The sequence below is a fragment of the Coenobita brevimanus genome, chromosome 19, assembly GCF_032717465.1.
Source record: "Coenobita brevimanus isolate Jiangsu-jjx chromosome 19, ASM3271746v2, whole genome shotgun sequence".
NCBI lineage: Eukaryota > Metazoa > Arthropoda > Malacostraca > Decapoda > Coenobitidae > Coenobita > Coenobita brevimanus.
This window is the reverse complement of record NC_136972.1, coordinates 3,080,936-3,100,263: the sequence shown is the minus strand read 5'-3', so window position 1 is coordinate 3,100,263 and position 19,328 is coordinate 3,080,936. Positions and strand designations below refer to the sequence as shown.

General features: G+C 43.6%; 1 protein-coding gene across 1 annotated transcript in view; it reads right to left on the bottom strand.

The window, feature by feature from the left end:
* Window positions 1-16,182: 16,182 nt before the first annotated feature.
* The window catches only part of LOC145391608 (sodium-coupled monocarboxylate transporter 1-like), a 47,436-nt gene continuing 44,290 nt past the window's right edge, over window positions 16,183-19,328 (bottom strand). The window contains exon 13 of the mRNA XM_080266152.1: window positions 16,183-16,367. Within this exon, the coding sequence (XP_080122278.1) occupies window positions 16,183-16,367 (185 nt within the window). The remainder of the gene's footprint in view (window positions 16,368-19,328) is intronic.

Here is a 19,328-nt window from a genome sequence, read left to right as displayed (position 1 = left end):
TGGATATCATGGAGTCTGACTGGTCCACCAGGTGCATGTTGATGTTATAATCTAGGACACACTCAGGATTCCATGTGTGGCGCCTGTTCTCGCTCCGGTAATCCACGGAATCAGTATGGTGCATCAAGGGGAGGTGAACCATGGACAAGAGGCTGACTTCTCTATTATGGTTCCACACAGTTGCAAGTATGTTGTTTGCCTGGAACACGACAACCTCATTTCTGTCAAGTTTCTGCCTCACCTTGGCCATGTGACGCCGGTTCACCTTGATGGTCCCACATATCCCCGTGTCATGCCTGTGTAGATAACGAGCGAGAAGAGGGCTAGTGTACCAATTGTCCAGGTAAAGGACGTGACCACGATGAAGGTAGTCTTCTATCATTGTCTTTACCACTGCTCCCGACAGTCCAATACTCCGATCTTCTATTATGTCTGTCTGTGCACCGGTGTACAAGACTATGTCTTGCACATAACCAGTCCTACAGTCACACATAACAAAGATCTTGAACCCAAAACGGTGCCTTTTGCTGGGTATGTACTGCCGAAATGATGTATTGCCTCTCCACAACACGAGACTCTCGTCTATGATGAGGTCTCTACAGGGATAAAATGACGAACGAAATGTTTGCCTCAGGTGATCAAAGACCAACCTAATTCGCCTCATCTTATCTGTGTCATTCGCATTTGCAGGATCATCAGCATCGTAAAAGTGGAGGCGACTTAGAATTTGTTGAAAGCGATTACGGTTCATGATTTGGCCAAATATTGGTGTCAGCATAACAGGGTCCCTTGTCCAGTATGCCGGAATTCTGTTCTTTCGTATAATACCCATCAAAAGGACCAGGGCAAAAAATAGGAACATTTCTGAAAGGGAGACAGGGTAATCATATATGATAGAATGCCTGCTCCTTGTGCCCAATCTTTCACCCTCACGGCGCTGGCTGCTAACAAAATGGTTTGTTTGGTCAACTATCTGCTCCACAAAACCCTCACTGAAAAAAATGTGGCCTGGTGGAATTAGGGTGAATTCTGGGAGCAATGCAACCAGCATGCCCATGCTCAGTGAAGGGATGAATGATGGGAGAAAAATCACTCCCATCCTCCCAATTCCTTGTAACAAATCCCTCATCCCCATCATCCCCATCGTCACCTTCGTCTGGGTGGGGAGGAGATGCTGGTGGGGGAGGTTGGGGAGGAGGAGTGCGGAGGGCTTCCCCACTCGCACTCCTCTTCCCTTGGCCTTTACCCTTTCCTTTTCCCTTACCCTTACAGCCTTGTGGAACATTTGGGGGCTGTGGGGATGAAGTCTGGGAATACTGGGGCACATAAGATGTGCTGGGGAGTGGTTCCTCCCCTCCTTCCCCCTGCATCACAACACCACGTGATTCATCATGCATCCTCACTCACCCACGTGTTAGGGAATACTGGGGAGCATAAGTGGTGCTGGGGAGTGGTTCCTCCCCACCTTCCCCCTCCATCACAACTCCACATGATTCAGGATGCACCCTCACTCGCCCACGTGATACACCCCGCCGCCTCACACCACCACAGGAGAGCGATGACTCACTTCCGCCACTCTCACTTTCAGTACTCCTCCCTGCACTTTCCCTTTCACTCCCCACTCCCTCCACGGCACTTCCTACCTCTCCAAACAAAAGACTAGGCCCATACTTGCTTGTATGACGTGGTGTGCGCTCAGGGCCACGATGAGTGATAACTTCTCGGCCGTACCACGTGGCAGCGCATCCCTCGGCTCCGTCCTCGTCCTCGTCCTTGTCCTCGTCATCAAAATCAGGCTCCACATCACGTTGGGGCTGGCTAGAAGATGTTGCACGTTGTTTTTGTGCCTACTGCCCCTCTATAGCAGCACAATAAGTCACGTACTTCCGCTTCCTGGGGGACGGGACCTCCTCATCACTGCTGGTGGTTTCCTCCACCTCTGGCTGGACATAATCTTTGTCAACAACCTCGTCGTCCATTGGGGAATCGCTGTCGCCTGTAAAGGCGTCCAGGGCGGTTTGGATTTCTTCCTTGGAGAGACCTCTATGCGCCATGTCTGAGCAGGACTGTTGCTAACAGGTGAGTGACCTAGCCGCAGGTGAGCGCGGGTTGCGTGGGGTCACCAAGTGCCCCAGCCCGGTGGCAGGTAGGGGAAGGTCGAGCAACCATACCTACTGAAAATCAAGCGCGAAATTTGAAAATTGTGCAAATTATCCACCTTACAAGTGCGCGATGTACCAGTACGTCATCAGGACTGGCAAAGGCAAAATGTTGCAACGTATCCATACGTCGACGGGACGCCTCGGGTTAAGGCGAAAATCACAGTCACAATAAAAAAATAATGTTGGAGAGACAGACAGACAGACAGACAGACAGGCAGAAACAGAGAGTAGGGGGGAAAGGGCATGGAGCAAGGGAATGAATATGAGTGCAACAAGACAGACAGAAACAGAGAGTAGGGGGAAAGGGCATGGAGCAAGGGAATGAATATGAGTGCAACAAGACAGACAGATAGTCAGTCAGGAGGCTTTTCCTCAAATTCTAATATTTCATAAACCCGTATAGACTTTTTAAAGAAATAAATCTACAAGAAATGCAATTTCTAAATGAAGTGAGAGAGAGAGAGAGAGAGAGAGAGTGGTGTGTGGGAGGGAGAGCTGTCATTTGCGCCTTGTCTCTAATCCAATTAAGTTGCCCAGTACAATGTATGGCAACACTGTGGGACGGGGACTCCCCATGAGGGACAATGCCCAAAAGCTCTCCATAAAATAGAGAGACTATAGTAAAGTAGATAATTAATACACTGGTAAACTATATAACTGCTGGGACACAAGTAAGAGGTTTAACTAATGAATTGATTTATTAGTGAATTGAGGAAGACAGAAAATAATGGCCTGATACCCTAATGAAATAGTAAAGTTGGCAATGAATATACTATACCCTTTTTACTCTAACTTCGCCTAAAACTGCCACCTATCCATCTTCATTACTGGTTGTAGCAAGAGATTAACACTACAGTATGATGCTAGTCATGAAGAAGTGCTACGGAAGGGATGTGGAGCCATAGTATTGCCTTATTCTGCATGGAATAAGCCGCAGAAAGACGAAAATCTGTGCCAAGTTAAGATAAAGGGAGTATAGTGAAGCAGGAAAATAATGAAGTGTTAAATAAATGGCAGGACAAGTTGTGGTAGGGTGTTAGGCAGGAGGGACTTTACTGGGTCAAGATACAATCTGAAAACACAGGCTAATAAACTGGTATGTAGGAGGATACCCAAGCAGGTTCACATACTGTACTCTGGGTAAGACATACTCTTTGTTGTATATCAAAACCGGTATCAGAGTCAAGGGAAAAACTCACATTTTACACCCGCTGCAAATTGACTTAGGACCTACATACAGAATTGCTATGGGAAAGTTGTCTGTCTTTGCTTTGTGTTTCCATCTCTACCAAGTGAATTTTTTGAGCAAGAAGTAACTGGCAACTCCTCTGGTGTTGGCGGGAGGTGGTGAAACACTCAGCATGTCAGTGCTTGCCCAGGAGCGAGAGTGGGAGTATATATTCCCATCACTCCGAGCTTGCACCTCCCTCTTTTTTCATATACATTACTGTTGCCCTATTATTTTCCCAGAGTCGAGTTGTCATGCCTGGAAAGTACTGTTCAAGGGATGAGAGGGTCCGTATCATTGCATGGAGGCAGGATAATGTCCCTGTCAACACGATTTGTGATGCATAAAGTCAACCCTCATGAAGATTCTTGCTGCAGTGCCCGGCCTGCCACCTGATGTCTTACCATGGTGGTGGAAATAGGACAACTTTCAGAGGTACAGATACCCTTCTGAAGAGGAAAGTAATCAAGAATCCTGGACTGACGGCAGCAGAATTGAAGAGAATGCATCCCCAGCTGTTACAAGATGTCTCAATTTGAACTATCCAATACTGTTTGCAGAAGGAGCTGGGTCTGCCAAGCCAAGCCGCAGCCAAGAAACTGCTTCTCACTGACCGCATGATGAAGCAGCGCATTCAGTTTGCCAAGAAGTATGCACTTGGGACATCGGATGAGTGGAGAAAAATTATGTTTTCCGATGAAAGCACATTTCAAGTGTTCCAGGTGCGTTCTGCCAAGGTTCGTCGCCCTGCCTCCCATAGTCGATATTGCCCTGCTCACACAGTGCCGACTGTTAAGCACTCACAATCAATAATGGTATGGGGGTGTCTCTCAAGTGAAATGGGAAGGGGAGGCCTCTACTTTCTTCCTATGAACTTGACGATGAATGGTGGCCGGTACAATCAGTTTCTGAAAGATCATTTGTTAAACTTTTTTGCTATTCATGGATGCGACTTTTTCATGCACGATTTAGCTCCATGTCGCAAGTCAAGAAAGGTGACAAAATGGCTTCAGGATAATCGGATTGAGGTCCTTGACTGGCCTGGCAACAGTCTGGATCTAAATCCGACAGAAAACTGCTGGGCAGAGATGAAGAAAATCATGGGAAAGAAGAAGACACCCAATCTGGACAACCTCAATACTGAACTGACACTTGTTTGTGCGAAGAAATGTCCTTAGATTACTTTAGAGATCTAAGTGATTCCATGCCAAAACGCATCCAACTGGTCCTGAAAAACAAGAGTAACATGAAGTCATATTAATGAATGGCATATCATGAACAAACACTGATATACTATGATTTCTGTGTTTTTTAATACCTTGTGGGTGAAGGTCCTAAGTCAATTTTGCGGTTGCTGTATAATATCCTAACCATTATTATTTTTTTTTTTGGGGGGGGGAAAGTCTGTACCAAACACAGACTGCTGTTGGTCTGATGGGATTTTTTTTATTTTTTTTATTTTTACGTATCCGACTTTGGGCAAAGGCAAGGCCAATTTCTCAGGGGCAGTGACCTATCCCAAGGCCCAGTAGTCCCCCTACACCCCCACATGTCACCACTTCGGCGCTAGGGCTGTCTCATACAGGACTGGTGCATTGGTATTAGCTGGGGTATTTTTACGACATGCCGGCGGGTCATCTAATAGATCAGGAAAGTCTGCTTTTTTTTTTTTTTTTTTTTAGGAAATTCAAATCTATGGAAGATATTATGACAAAACTTTTATAATGTTGTTGCTGTTGTTGTTCCTGTCTGTTAGTCTGTGTGGCCGAGCAGAACCATCGACCACAAGCAAGTAGCTGCCATCCTGTGGCAGACAGCGCCTCGCCAAACCGAAACAGGAATCTTAACGACAAAGCTGATGCATTGACCCACTCTTGCTCTCTTTTCTTAATCAACTTTTTTAACACCACAGTCAGGGCTAATTATTCCCATACGTTTTGTGAAGGTGTTGGCAACAGCACTAACCTAAGGCGTGAAATGTCCTGATCTACCAAAATGTGTTGTGCAGATGACTGTATCACTGCGGTGATGGATGTCACAATCTGGTGACTCTTCCTGCCTCTCGCTTCCCCCTCATGTTGTAACCCCCACTCCCTGCCCCCTCACCCTGCCCCAGCCATTCCTCCCTCACTCAGCCTCCTCCCTGCCCCCTCACCCTGCCCCATCCCTTCCTCCCTCACTCAGCCTCCTCCCTCCCTCCCATACCCTACAGTACATCCTCTGTTCTTCCTCACCCTGATCTATTGCTTCATAGTGTTGTCTGTCATCCACCCTCTTTCCCATCATCCGTCTCCCTTTCTCGACTGATTCAATTCCCCTTTCGGTTTGTTCTCTCCCTTCCACCTACACCCTCACTTTACATTCTCCAGCCTTCCTCCCTCCCTTTGCTGCACCCTTTCTTCTTTCTTCCACTCTATTTTTCCTTCCTCTCCGTTCCTCAGTCACTCACTGTTTCTCCTTCCTTTCTTCCTGCCTAACCTATCGTTTTCCTTCATTCCTCACTCCTTCTCTCTTCCCAGTCCACTCCTCTTTCTCTCTCTCTCTCTCTCTCTCTCTCTCTCTCTCTACCCCACTGCTGCTGCCCCTTCTCTCATCCCCCTCTCCCTTACCCACTGTACACTGTCGCTCCTCTGCTTCCTGTGTTTCCCCACACAGATCGTGATTATTTCATTTTATATTTTTATTCCACGCCCACTGACGATAGCAAGAGAGAGTGGGTTGCTTTCACGACGTGTGTTTGTTTGTTTGTGTGTGTGTGTGTGTGTGTGTGTGTGTGTGTGTGTGTGTGTGTGTGTGTGTGTGTGTGTGTGTGTGTGTGTGTGTGTGTGTGTGTGTGTGTGTGTGTGTGTGTGTATAAAAGAGAGAGACAGACAGGCAGAGATTGACTCAGTGAGAAAAACATATCGTGAATAAATGCTTATAATATAAATGTGTGCATTAAAGAAAATATATTTTGGTGACGCAGGGAAGGTGGACAAAAGGGAAGAAATGAAGTACTGTGTTGATGGTTGGGAAGCTGAGAGAGGAGAAGAGAGAATGGAGAAGGAGAAGAGAGGGACGAAGTGAGGGGAAAAGAGAGAGTAGAGAGTGAGGAAGGAGAAGAGAGGGAGGAAGTAAGAGGATACTAGAGAGTAGAGAGTGAGGTACGAGAAATGGGGGGAGGGAAGGGAGAGAAGACAGAATAGGAGACGGAGAAAGAGAAGAGAGGGAGAAAGAGAGAGGAGACAAGAGTGTAGAGAGTGAAGTGGAAGAGAGGGAGGAGGTGCAAATAATATATATAGACACACACACACACACACACACACACACACACACACACACACACACACACACACACGAGCAGGATCCGGAGTGAATATATTCACAGAAAAAAAAAAGTTTATCTTATTTCCTCTTTCCTTGCCTATCTGCCGTGCCTGTCATCATCCCTCTTATTTCCTTTTCCTTGTTACCTCTCCCAACGAAGTTGGAGGAGGTTATGTATTCATCTATGTTTGTTTGTCCACAGGATATCTCCAAAAGTTCTCAGTCACTTTCAATGAAGTTTTGTGGAAGGGTGGGCCATGGGCCAAAAAAGTATCGCATAAATTTGGGGGCGGATCCGGATCCGGATCCTATGTATCCTTGATAATATAAGTTTTCAATGAATTTCAATGAAATTTGGTGGAAGGATGGGTCACGGGCCATGAAGAATTTATTAAATTTTGCTGCAGATCCGGATCCGGCATTCGCGGAGGTATGCGCTCACTGAGTGGTTTCTAACTACACTTTTCCCCCTTGTTAAATGCAGTCTCGTATTTTGTCAGTTTCCTGCCTCAATATATCTTTGTGCTTTTTCCGCCTTGCACTTACTTGAGTCATCTGCTTCTCATCACTTATTTTACCTTTGCCAGTCGTGCCCCACGGCTGCCTCCTGACTTACACTGACACCCAAGAGCCTGTTCAGTGAAAACAATGACACTCACTGAACCAGGAAGACACACCTAGTAAACAGAAAAACTACGTGTGTTACTTGTTGATGCATTTGCCAGCATGGCACAGGTGCGGTCGACGAACGTATAATAAACCTGGGTTGGGATGACAGGAAAGGGGGAGGGAGGTAGAAAATAAAGGAGTAAGTAGGATGAGGGATGGAGGGAAGGAGGGGTAGGAGGAAGAAAATAAAGAAGTGAGTAGGGAGGGAGGGAGGGGTAGGAGGAAAAAAAATAAAGGAGTGAGTAGGATGGGATGAGATGGTAATGGCTGGTGATGAACAAATAGATATGAATACCGTGTGAGGACAAACACTGATGTTATACAAAATCGTTGAGTGTTTAATGGAGTATCCTGTAATGTCGGCACCTCACAACACCACAGCTGCAGCACACTGGATGAAAGGTTAATATAATGTTCTAGTCTCGCTGTATACACTACCTTTACCGTATTAACTTCTCCCTCTTATATATCATATTGGCCTTTTTATGCGACTTTGCTTACCTATTGTTTGGAAATGTTATCTCCCCCTTCCCTACTTGGTTATTATATTGTTTCCCTCTCTGTCTCTGACTCTTACTTCCTTCAGTAAACTCTGCTTATATATGTCTGATATTTGGAGTATTCAAATGCTTCCTGTGTTATTTTTCTTTCATCCTCTGCTGCGTCTCTCCATCCACTGTTGAATTCCAATACATTACCTGGTGGCAGATTCACCTCTTCCTGTACCACAGTAACACTTGAGCATTGATAAGCTGGTCCATTACCACCGACGTATTGTGTGTATAAAGTGACCCAGTTACCGGCACACAGTCAACCAGTTACCGCACACAGTCAGCTAGTTACTGGTACAGTGTCAACCAGTTATTGGCACACGGTCAATCAGTTACCAGCACATAGTCAACCAGTTACCAGCATACAGTCAACCAGTTACTGGCACGCAGTCAACCAGTTACCAGCATACAGTCAACCAGTTACCGGCACACAGTCAGCCAGTTACCGGCATACAGTCAACCGGTTACCGGCACACAGTCAACCAGTTACAGGCACAGTCAGCCAGTTACACAGTCAACCAGTTACTGGCACACAGTCAACCAGTTACCGGCACAGAATCAACTAGTTACCAGCATACAGTCAACCAGTTACCGGCACACAGTCTGTGGCTATTTCTCCTACAGATAAAGCAGATCTCTTCACTCAGACTTTCTCCTCCGATTCCACCTTAGACGATTCCGGTGCTGTTCCTCCATCAATTCTCTCTGACTTCTTCTTGGCTGACATTAAAATTTCTTCAGTTGATGTATTTTCTGCCATCACTGGCCTCAGTACTAATAAGGCATATGGGCCTGATGGAGTCCCTCCTGTTGTTCTCAAGAACTGTGCTTCTGTGCTTACACCCTGCCTAGGCAAGCTCTTTCGCCTTTGTCTATCAACTTGTACCTTTCCTTCTTGCTGGAAGTTTGCTCTCATTCAGCCAGTCCCAAAGAAGGGTGACCGTTCCCAACCCCCTAACTATCGTCCAGTTGCTTTAACATCCTGTATTTCAAAAGTTTTCGAGTCAATTCTTAATAGGAAAATTTTAAAGCATATTTCCTGTCACAACCTTGTTTCTGATCGTCAGTATGGGTTCCGTCAGGGACGCTCCACTGGCGACCTTCTCACCTACCTTTCAGACTCCTGGCCATCCTCCCTTCGGGACTTTGGCGAAAGCTTTGCCATTGCACTTGACATCTCTAAGGCTTTCGATCGAGTCTGGCATAAATCTTTAATTTCCAAACTGCCCTCTTACGATATTTATCCTTCCATCTGTGCCTTCATCTCTAGCTTCCTTTCTGGTCGTTCTATAGCTGCTGTTGTAGACGGCCATCGTTCTTCTCCTTGATCAATCAACAGTGGTGTTGCTCAGGGCTCTGTCCTATCACCAACTCTCTTCCTTTTATTCATCAATGATCTTCTAAGCGGTACATTTAACCCTATCCACTCTTATGCCGATGACTCCACCCTTCACCTTTCCATTCGGTTCCCGCAACGTCCATCTCAGCAGTTACTTCAACAAACAAGAGATGAGGCTATGGCACACCTAATGTCTGACTTGGCTCGTATCTCTTACTGGGGTAAAAATAATCTTGTTGTTTTTAATGCATCAAAGACTCAGTTTTTACACCCATCAACCCGACAAAATCTTCCACAGGTATACCCACTAATGTTTAATAATATTCAGCTTAATCCTGCATCATCCTTGAACATGCTTCGGGTTTCTTTTACTCGGGACTTATCTCAGAAAGATCATATTACATCTCTTGTAAAATCTGCTTAGAAGAGATTAGGTGTGCTAAGCCGACTCCGTTCCTTCTTTACCCCTGCACAATTGTTGACTCTATACAGAGATTTTATCAGCTCCTGTGTGGAGTACAACTCTCATGTGTGGGAAGGCTCCCCACATACAGCTCTTCTCAATAGGGTGGAGTCAAAGGCTATTCGTCTCATTAACTCTCCTCCTCTTACTGACTCCCTTCAACCTCTGCCTCCTCGTCTCACTGTTGCATCTTTACCTCTTTTCTATCGCTACTTCAAAGGTCACTGCTCCTCTGAACTGTCTGCATGCATTCCTCCACCTCTACGACGGGCGCTTAGCACCCGTCTAGCAGCAAACTCTCATCCCTTTTCTGTCCAACTCTCTAATGCAAGAGTTAACCGTTACTCTCAGTCCTTCATTTATGCAACAGGTCAACTCTGGAACTGTCTCCCTCTGTCTGTATTTCCTGCTTCCTATGTTCTCCAGTCTTTCAAACGCAGTGTGTCCAGACATCTCGAGATGATCGGATCTTGAATTTGGCTCTCTATTGTATTTTGTTTTTTCTCTTGGAGGAAACTGTTACTGCGGGCTCATGGCCTTTGGTTCCTTCTTCCTAGCATAAAAAAAAAAAATGAGGAAGTAAAGGAGCATTGTGGTGTAGAAGTGGATGTGACAGAAAGCATCAGGAGAAATATATTGAGGTGGTTTGGCCATGTGGAAAGGATGGAGAGTGAGAGTCTAACTAGGAGAGTGTATGTGAATGAAGTGGAGTGGCGGAGAGGGAGAAGGAGACCGAGGATGAGATGGAAGAATGGAGTAACATGCCATATGAGAGTGGAGGTTGTAAGATTGAGGAGGGGCAGTGAAAAGGCAGTGGACAGTTTGACATGGGGAAGATTTATTTGTGGCCACCCCTTATGGGATTAAAGGCGTCTGGTTATAGACAGATAGTCATACTTTTTCTGCATACGTGTCATTCCTGGTATACCCTAACTTATAGCTACGGGTATTATGCACAAGGCGCTTGTGAATAAAGAAGAGTCAGTGTACAGTCAAAGAACAGCTATCTTTTCAATTTTGTCTGAAGAAAATTTCTATCTATCTATCTAGCCAGGTGCTTCAATCCCATAAAAGGTGGCCACAGACAGATCGCTTCCATGTCGCTCTGTCCCCTTCCATTTCATTACCCTCCCCCATATACCTCTCCACCTCCCTCTTTCATATATCTCTCCTCTCTATCCCTCCAGCTCATCCTCGGTCTCCACCTCTCTCTCCCCCCCTCCACCTCACTCACATACACCGTCTCTTTAGTCTCTCACTCTCCATCCTCTCCACGTGACCAAACCACTTCATTTTATTACATCACACCCACACCACAACGCTCCTTCACTTCCTCATTTGTCAGTCTGTCTCTCCATGTAACTCCACATGTTCCTCTCAGATAATTCATTTCCACTGCTCTCACTCTTGACTTGTGTCCTTCCAACAAGGTCCAAGCATCGCTTTCATGTTAGAGTTGGTATCAGAATACTATCATGCACTGACTTTTTTTATACTTCCATGCTCACTTCCTTATTTCTTATCACTGCTTTCAAAGAACCAGCAACCTTTCTTCCCTGTTATACCCTTTCATGGACTTCATCCTCAAAACTTCCATCCTTAAGCATCACACTACCCAAGTACTTAAATGCACTCACAATTTCCATTTCCTCACTATCCAACCCGACTGTACATTCAGCGACTTCATTATTCTTGAAGACAATAACTTTACTCTTCCCTACATTCATCTTTAGATTCTGTTTCTTACGCCCTCCCTTAAACTCATTCACCAAGCCTTGCACTTCCCCTTCGTCCTCACTTAACATCCACTACCCTACTTTGTATCTATTTTATAACTCCATCCAGATACAGATTGAAGAACCATGGAGAAATGACACATTCTTGTTTCATTAACTGGCACAGAACAATGAAAATCCAATCTCATGTACAGTATGTTTCAAATGGTTTGATTTTTCTGCTATGTATTATTCAAACTTTGGAAAGCTATTTATGTCTTTCTGTACATGCAGAGCAGAAGGTTAGGTTTTGGAACCCCTATACAGAGGGGGTCACTGTATGTGCAAAGAAATGGGTTAGTTTCTGGAACCACTGTATACGGTATTGCTTTAAAAAGAACAAGACAAGAATATCCCCAAGAAATCCCATTAAAACATCTTTGGACACTATTTCTGTTCTGTTATCCACAAACTCTACATTTGGACAACTGGAAGGCAAAGTGTGGTGTTGCTGTTTACACAGATATCTGCAACTTTTGGTCATCTGTTTCTCAGGTAAAGTAATCCAGACATTTCTTCTCTCTTGCTGTTTGTACATTAGAGTGGAGTGTTATGCTTCAGGTGAGTGTCGAGAGAGCAGTTGGATCGTGGATGCCTGATGTACAGCACGTCATCCATCACGCAATGCAGCAGAGGAGCTGGTGTGGACCGTGCTGAGCCTAGCTATAAGGTAAGGGTTGTGGCATGATTCATATCTTCATGCTGTGCCTCCTGGCTGTGTGTGCATAAAGTGTTATACAGTGCTATCAGGTTCGTTGATACAGTATGCTGGTCTGATGGTCGCTGATGTTCCAGGTCCACAGCTGAAGTCACATCACTGAAATAGATGCATCAGCAGTGTGATCTTCAGACAGCTGTTTGAGTTCTAAATGCTAGGTGTGGTCGTGAGTGAGTTCACACTTTGTGGTGTTGCCTGGAAGAATACCTGATATAATTTTTGAGGACATGCTATTAGAAGCACCTTATGCATGTCATATAAGAACTCTGAACCAATAATGTATTGTATGAGTGCAATCTGGATAAAACATTTATGTTGATAGATTATGGTATACTATAATGCTGCAAATGTGTGTAGAAATCAGACATGGGCAAGACTGAAGAATGTAGTGGTCATTTTTATCCATATGTTACTAATGGTTTACTAATCATGATTTTTATATTGACATTTATGATCCAGTATTAGTGATCTGTGTTGATATCTTGTGTTTAGGGTTAATATGTATTTTCTGACATGACATTGATGTTGGCTATTTATCATGTTACATGTAAATAGTGAGATGGGCAGTTAGGTGAAGTAGAGTGGAGAACCGACAGAGTTTGGCAGGATGATGTAATGGAGGTGATTAAGGAAGCACTAGATATGAAGTCAGAGAGTGAGGAAATAATTGTGGAACCACATATGACGTGTGAGAGGGGGGTTTAGTGAAGAGATAGTTGTAGAACCGGATGTGAAGAAAGAGGTTGGGGTGAATGAGACTATCCAAGACACACTCACCCTTTCAGGTGAAGTCGAGAAGTTCAAATGTCTGGAGTGTGGCAAACTGTTCCAGTGTAAGAGCCAACTTACCCGACATGCGGGAGTTCATTACGTAGTGAAGGAGTTCATGTGTAATGTGTGCGGTAAACTGTTTAGCCAGAAATCTCACTGACGAGGCATTTGGATATACGTTCAGGAGTGAAGGAGTTCAAGTGTAATGAATGTGCTAAAGTGTTATTCATTCAGGAGTGAAGGAGTTCAGGTGTCATTACTGTGGTAAACAATGTAATTTGAAAAGTAACCTCATTAAGCACCTACTTGTTCATTCAAGGGAGAAGAAGTTCAAGTGTAATGACTATGGTAAGCTATTTCTTACCAAAGGCAACCTCACCCAGCACTCACAGACTCATTTAGAGGTGAACTTTAAGTGTGATATATGTGGTAAACTATTTAGTCACAAAGGTACCCTGACCCATCACTTACTGGTTCATTCAGGAGTAAAGAAGTTTCAGGGTGATTAGAATGGTAAATTATTTCAAAAGAATACACCCAGGCATGTTATCTTTCACCGAAGTCAAGGAGCATTTGTGTCTTGAATGTGATGTGGTGTTGTGTCAGGAGCTCTAAGAAATGTTGTTTAATTATATGGTAGGATTTTTTTTCCTGTTTAATACTCTAGTTAAAAACACTTATTCTTTCAGTCTGTAGTTGTATAGTAGACCCTTGCTTTACTGTACTCCATTAGACTGCATATTGGATTTAACGAGCACTTTGAGGTCCCTGGACAAGTCATCATATACACCGGATACCATCTGGTAAATGGGAAAAACCATGTGGACCTGCTGGACAACTCTGTGCCCACCAGACACTTTTTTTTTTTTTTTCCCTTAACGTATGCTGAACATTACCTGAGGCGCACGATGCAGGCCTACCAGATTGTTTCCCCTGTCCAGAGGGACCCAGAATGCAGTTATCAGTGCTGGCAGTGGTATTTTTAACCCGCATAGGCTAGTCATGAAGTTCTATGACAAGGGTGTCAAAGTATGGGCCGCGTAAGTGTAGAATGGGTATAGTTTTCCTTTTTATTACTGAAATATGCTATTTCACTCAATTTCCATTGTGTGCCTGAAATCCCACTTCAGGGGGGGAACATCAGACTTACTGGATTATCAGCTTTATCAGATTGGGTTTGTCCCCAGTTGATCCAGTGTACTGTAGACAGGGTCTACTGTATGTATAATATGCTCAAGCTGATATGTGAACTTGGGAGACCACTGTATAACAAGTCATATGTTGTGTGTACCTGCAGAGATATTCTTTCAGATTTAATAGTATTTTTTACCATGTTTTAATATGTTTTTACCATGTTTTAACAAAGTTTTTTCAATGTTTTAAGTGTTTTTTTTCCAAGCACACCTGCCTCACTGCAACAATATTGACATACAATAAATAAGTTACATACTGTAGCAGAAGTTCATGTATAAATCTTTTATCACGTTTTTCCAGGGCCACCTGTCATTCATTTTTTGAGAGATTAGAAAGTACAAGTATTAAGAAATCTTTAAATTTGAATGCTACATGAGGATGGAACTATTGAATGTATCCATGTGAAGATATCAGAAATTCCAAATGATGATGTCAACTGTTTTTGTATATATGTTTTTCATTAGAAAGTGACATTTCGAAGTCATAAAATGTATTCAAAAGAAAATGCTACAAGTATTTTACTGCTAACACTCACACAGGAGTGAATCTTGGCACTGAATGACAAAGAAATTTCTACTGTACAGTTCTCAGAACAGCTGCAGGCATCAGTAGGATGGATGGTGTATATAATGGAGAAATTCATGAGCATTTTAGAATGGAGGAGATGGTGACGGGAGGGAGGTATGAAATAATGTGAATGGATAAAAAGAAATATACAGTATTGGGATGGTATGGACATAAACAAAGAGAGTGAAGCAGTACAGTCATTCCCCAACTTCATCTCTCATGGATTTGACTTATGTGATGCTACAGGCTCTATGGTGCTATGAGCTCTGTGCTGCTACAAGCTGATGGTGTTATGAGGTCTATGCCGTTACAAGCTCCAACTTGTACACTGACACGTAATTCCCCAACTTCATCTCTCATGGATTTGACTTATGTGATGCTACAAGCTCTATGGTGCTATGAGCTCTGTGCTGCTACAAGCTGATGGTGCTATGAGGTCTATGGCGCTACAAGCTGATGGTGCTATGAGGTCTATGGCGCTACAAGCTCCAACTTGCACACTGACGCGTATTGCCCAGCTATTCCCACCAAAAAAACATTCATTAGGGCCTGGAACAACAGAAATACCTATTTTTTCTCTCTCTCTCTCTCTCTCTCTCTCTCTCTCTCTCTCTCATAGACCAGCTTTTTTTTTTTTTTTTTTTAATAGTTCAAGACGCTGCCCCACAAACTTTGGAACTAACTAGGCAAAGAGGAAAAGATTGTATCGCCTTTGAGCCTTCCCTGTACACGTCCTAGGTTATTATTAAAACTTCCAAATACTGTGCCACTATTACCATTGTTTATTTACGGTATACTAAGTTAATTCACATGGCAAAGGCTGTAATTATACTCAGTATCAGTTCAGTGTTTACTCATTAATCTAACTTTCGGGTCGCTTGTTGTTCAGTACTTTCGTTTGGATGAATCCTGACGGACTATCATTAAGTGAACATCTGTATGAGAGCACATTTTCTCTTCTTCCTGTTATTAAGATGCCGTTATATAAAATTATTTACTGATTTGTCTAAAGTAGGCTATGGAAAAAAAAAAATCGTAACCAGCACAACATACATTACATGCTATACTGAACTTATAAATATAAATTAATGGTAGTGCACTCCGTAATTATTCTAAAGGAAATGATATACCAAGCATCATCATTATAATATTTGAGGGCTTCACTGTTACATGTAAACGGCATCACTGCAATGTTCCTGGCTTAAAACAGATCATTACAAGAGGCTTTTCATTTATATGGTATCTTGTCAATGTGTGATGAACTCATTGTGGAAAAATCAAAACATCTGAAACACGCGCTGGTAGAGGTAGAATTATACACTGTATTTAACCAGCTGTACATTTTCTTCCGACAGAACTGGGAAGATTGTTGTTTCTTTACTGTTCATACTGAAGAAAACTGGATTGATTTGTGTGTGGTGGTGGTAAGGCAGCATAAGCTAGGGATGGCTGCCATTGTGATGACTCTTGGTTCGGGGTAACACGGTCATGGTGGTCACATGGTCCGCCTCATAGACATAGTTCACCTTATGTGAACCACAGCAGGTCCTCCACAGCCATTGATGAAGCCTCCCGCAGCTGATAAAGGTCAACCGTTTATCCACAGCGTTTGGGCTCAGAGGACCTGGAGGCATCAGTTCAACAGTTTAGAGTCCAGTTAAGCTTTTACAGGCACTCTATTCCTGAAACTATGAAAGTAACAACTCCATATTTATCTATAAATATACTACACAATAATGTAAGCAGAGTCTTGCCAACATTGGTGTAGTTTCAGCTTAATATTTGTACATATTATCCAACAGGTTACCGAAAAAGATTGTCACGGTATGGAACTAAGTCTGATATATTTGGGGTGAGCTTGTGCGAACAATTGATATATGCAAATACTGTATTATAATATGCCCTTGTAATGAATGTAGCCATGTAATGGAGCTAGCTCTGTGGCTAGATTGAGGAGTGGTTGGAAGAAGTTCAGGGAGCTGTTGCCTCACCAGACATTGAAAGGGCTGTCCCTCCGTGCTAAGGGATCTCTGTATGCGGCATGTGTTAGTAGTATAATGCTGTATGGTAGTTAGACCTGGGCAGTAAAGGAAGAGGATAGTCGCAGGCCCAAACGTACAGAAATGACAGTGATTAGGTGGATGTGCAGTGCGTCCCTGAGTGCAAGGCCTTGGGGAGCTAGATTTACGATGGAAGAGTTGAGAGGTAGAATGGGACTGGTGTGTATCGATGTTGTGATGAGGAGGGGTAGATTGAGATTGTTTAGGCATGTGGAGAGGATGGGGGATGATAATTGGTTGCGGAAAGTGAGAAGTGTTAATGCTGGGGTAGGGAAGCAAGAGGTAGACTGAAAAACACCTGAGATGAGGTCATTGGATGTGATTTCAGGGATACGGGACTAAATAGAGAAGCTGCCAGAGATCGAGCAGCAAGGACAGCCGCCATTAGGTGACCGAGCCAATGCATGCAAGCATGTTGGAGCCTTCAAAAATGAAACCAATGAATCCACCGGATCTGCCCTTTTCAGTCTGTCTACTGCTGGTTACATCACGGGTTAAAGCTTCCAAGGCTTCACCAACTTTTAAGTATTGAAATTAGTCTTGTGAAGTATCCAAGAACTGACTAAGAGTTGTTGTAATAGAATATCCTAATTTTTAAGTCATTGTTCTTGGCATGGAATTTAACCACTTATTTAATTTCTGGGCTTTAACAGAATATACAAGATATAAGAGCATACTTCCAGACCATGCTGAGATTTCATTAAGGTGCCAAGGTGGTATGGCCCCTCTTTTTGTGGATGCACCATTGAAATTTGAAAGTTGATTGCATTTGTGTGAAATATTTTTATGTTGTATCATTGATAAAGGCTTCAGCATGCTTGCATGCATCTGCCTTTGTCACCTAATGGTGGCTCTTCACGCGGCTCGATCTCTGGCAGCCTCCCTATTCAGTCCCTTATCCCTGAGGTCACACTGCATGACTTCATCCCAGGTCTTTTTCGGTCAGCCTCTTGCAACTCTACCCCCGACGTTCATTTTCAGCATCCAGTTGTCATCCTCCATCCTCTCCACACGCCTAAACCATGTCAATCTGCCCCTCATCACAGCACCAATACACTCCAGTCCCATCCTTCCTAACTCGTCAGTCATAAACCTAGCCCCCTCAGGCCTCACATTCAAGGACGCAATACACATCCACCTAACCATTGCCATTTCTGTCCATTTGAGCCTATGAATATCCTCATCCTTTACTGTCCAGGTCTCATTACCATACAGCATTACACTCCAAACACATGCCGCATACAAAGATCCCTTAGCACAGAGGGAAAGCCCTCTCAGTGTCAGGAGAGGCAACAGCTCCTTGAACTTCTTCCAGCCACCCCTAACTCTAGCCACAAGGCTAGCTCCAGCCCCACCTGAAGTAAATAACTTGTCCCCTAAATAACAAGACTTCAACACACTCAAGAAACTCACCAGCAGGATCAATCCTTTCACACCTGACTATCTTTATATGCTCTGCCAGACTCACTGCACACATGGAATCAGCATTATGCACCCACTTACCACAACTACTGCACAAGATGCAGTTAGTTCCCACACTCTTGTGGCAAACTGCACATTGCCACTCTTCCTCTGCTTCGACAGTATGTGCAACTGATAAACTATGGTATATTTTATTTTTCAGATTCTGAAGTTGAATATCCACCCTATTCCGAAGAATGGAAGTTCCTCTGACCCCTCTAATTACAGACCAATAGCTGTCACATCTCTTAGTAAGGTATTTGAAACTTTAATTAATAAGCACATTGTTGAACATCCTGAATCCAACAACTTAATTTGTGATAGACAATATGGTTTTCACCACAAAAGATCTACCATTGACATACTCAATCTCCTAACTGATACTATCCATCAATCAACTGACCTACATGGAGAAACTCATGCAGTAGTCCTTGATATTTCTAAAGCTTTTGACTGAGTATGGCACCGTTTCTTGCTGTCCAGACTCACTGACTATAGACTAATGTCTTTTGTTCCTTTGATTTCCTCATATCTCAATGACAGGAAAATAAGGTAAAAGTAGATGATGTATATTCCAATTTCCACTCATTTAATGCTGGCGTGCCGCATGGATCAGTTCTGGCGCCAACCCTGTTCCTGGTTCATATTAATTATCTCTTATCTGTCACCCACAATCCCATCCACTATTATGCAGATGACTCAACACAACATAGTTCATTCACACTCAGTCACACATTTACAAAGTCTAATATCTCTACCTCTCAACTCAGTACAGCCATCTCCATAAATCAAGACCTATCTATGGTCAGTGAATGGGGACAAAACAACCTTGTCTCATTTAATGCTAGTAAAACTAAATTTATACAATTTACTAACAGACAGATATTCCCAGATTCGTATATTACCTTCAGTGCTACTAATATTCCCATCTCCAATAGTGTTGAAATTCTGAGCATCTCACTTAACAATGCCCTCAGCTGGATCTCTCATGTTAGATAACTTGCTAAAACCGTTCCAAAGAACCTTGGATTATTAAATAGAGTCCATCACTTCTACACTGACGA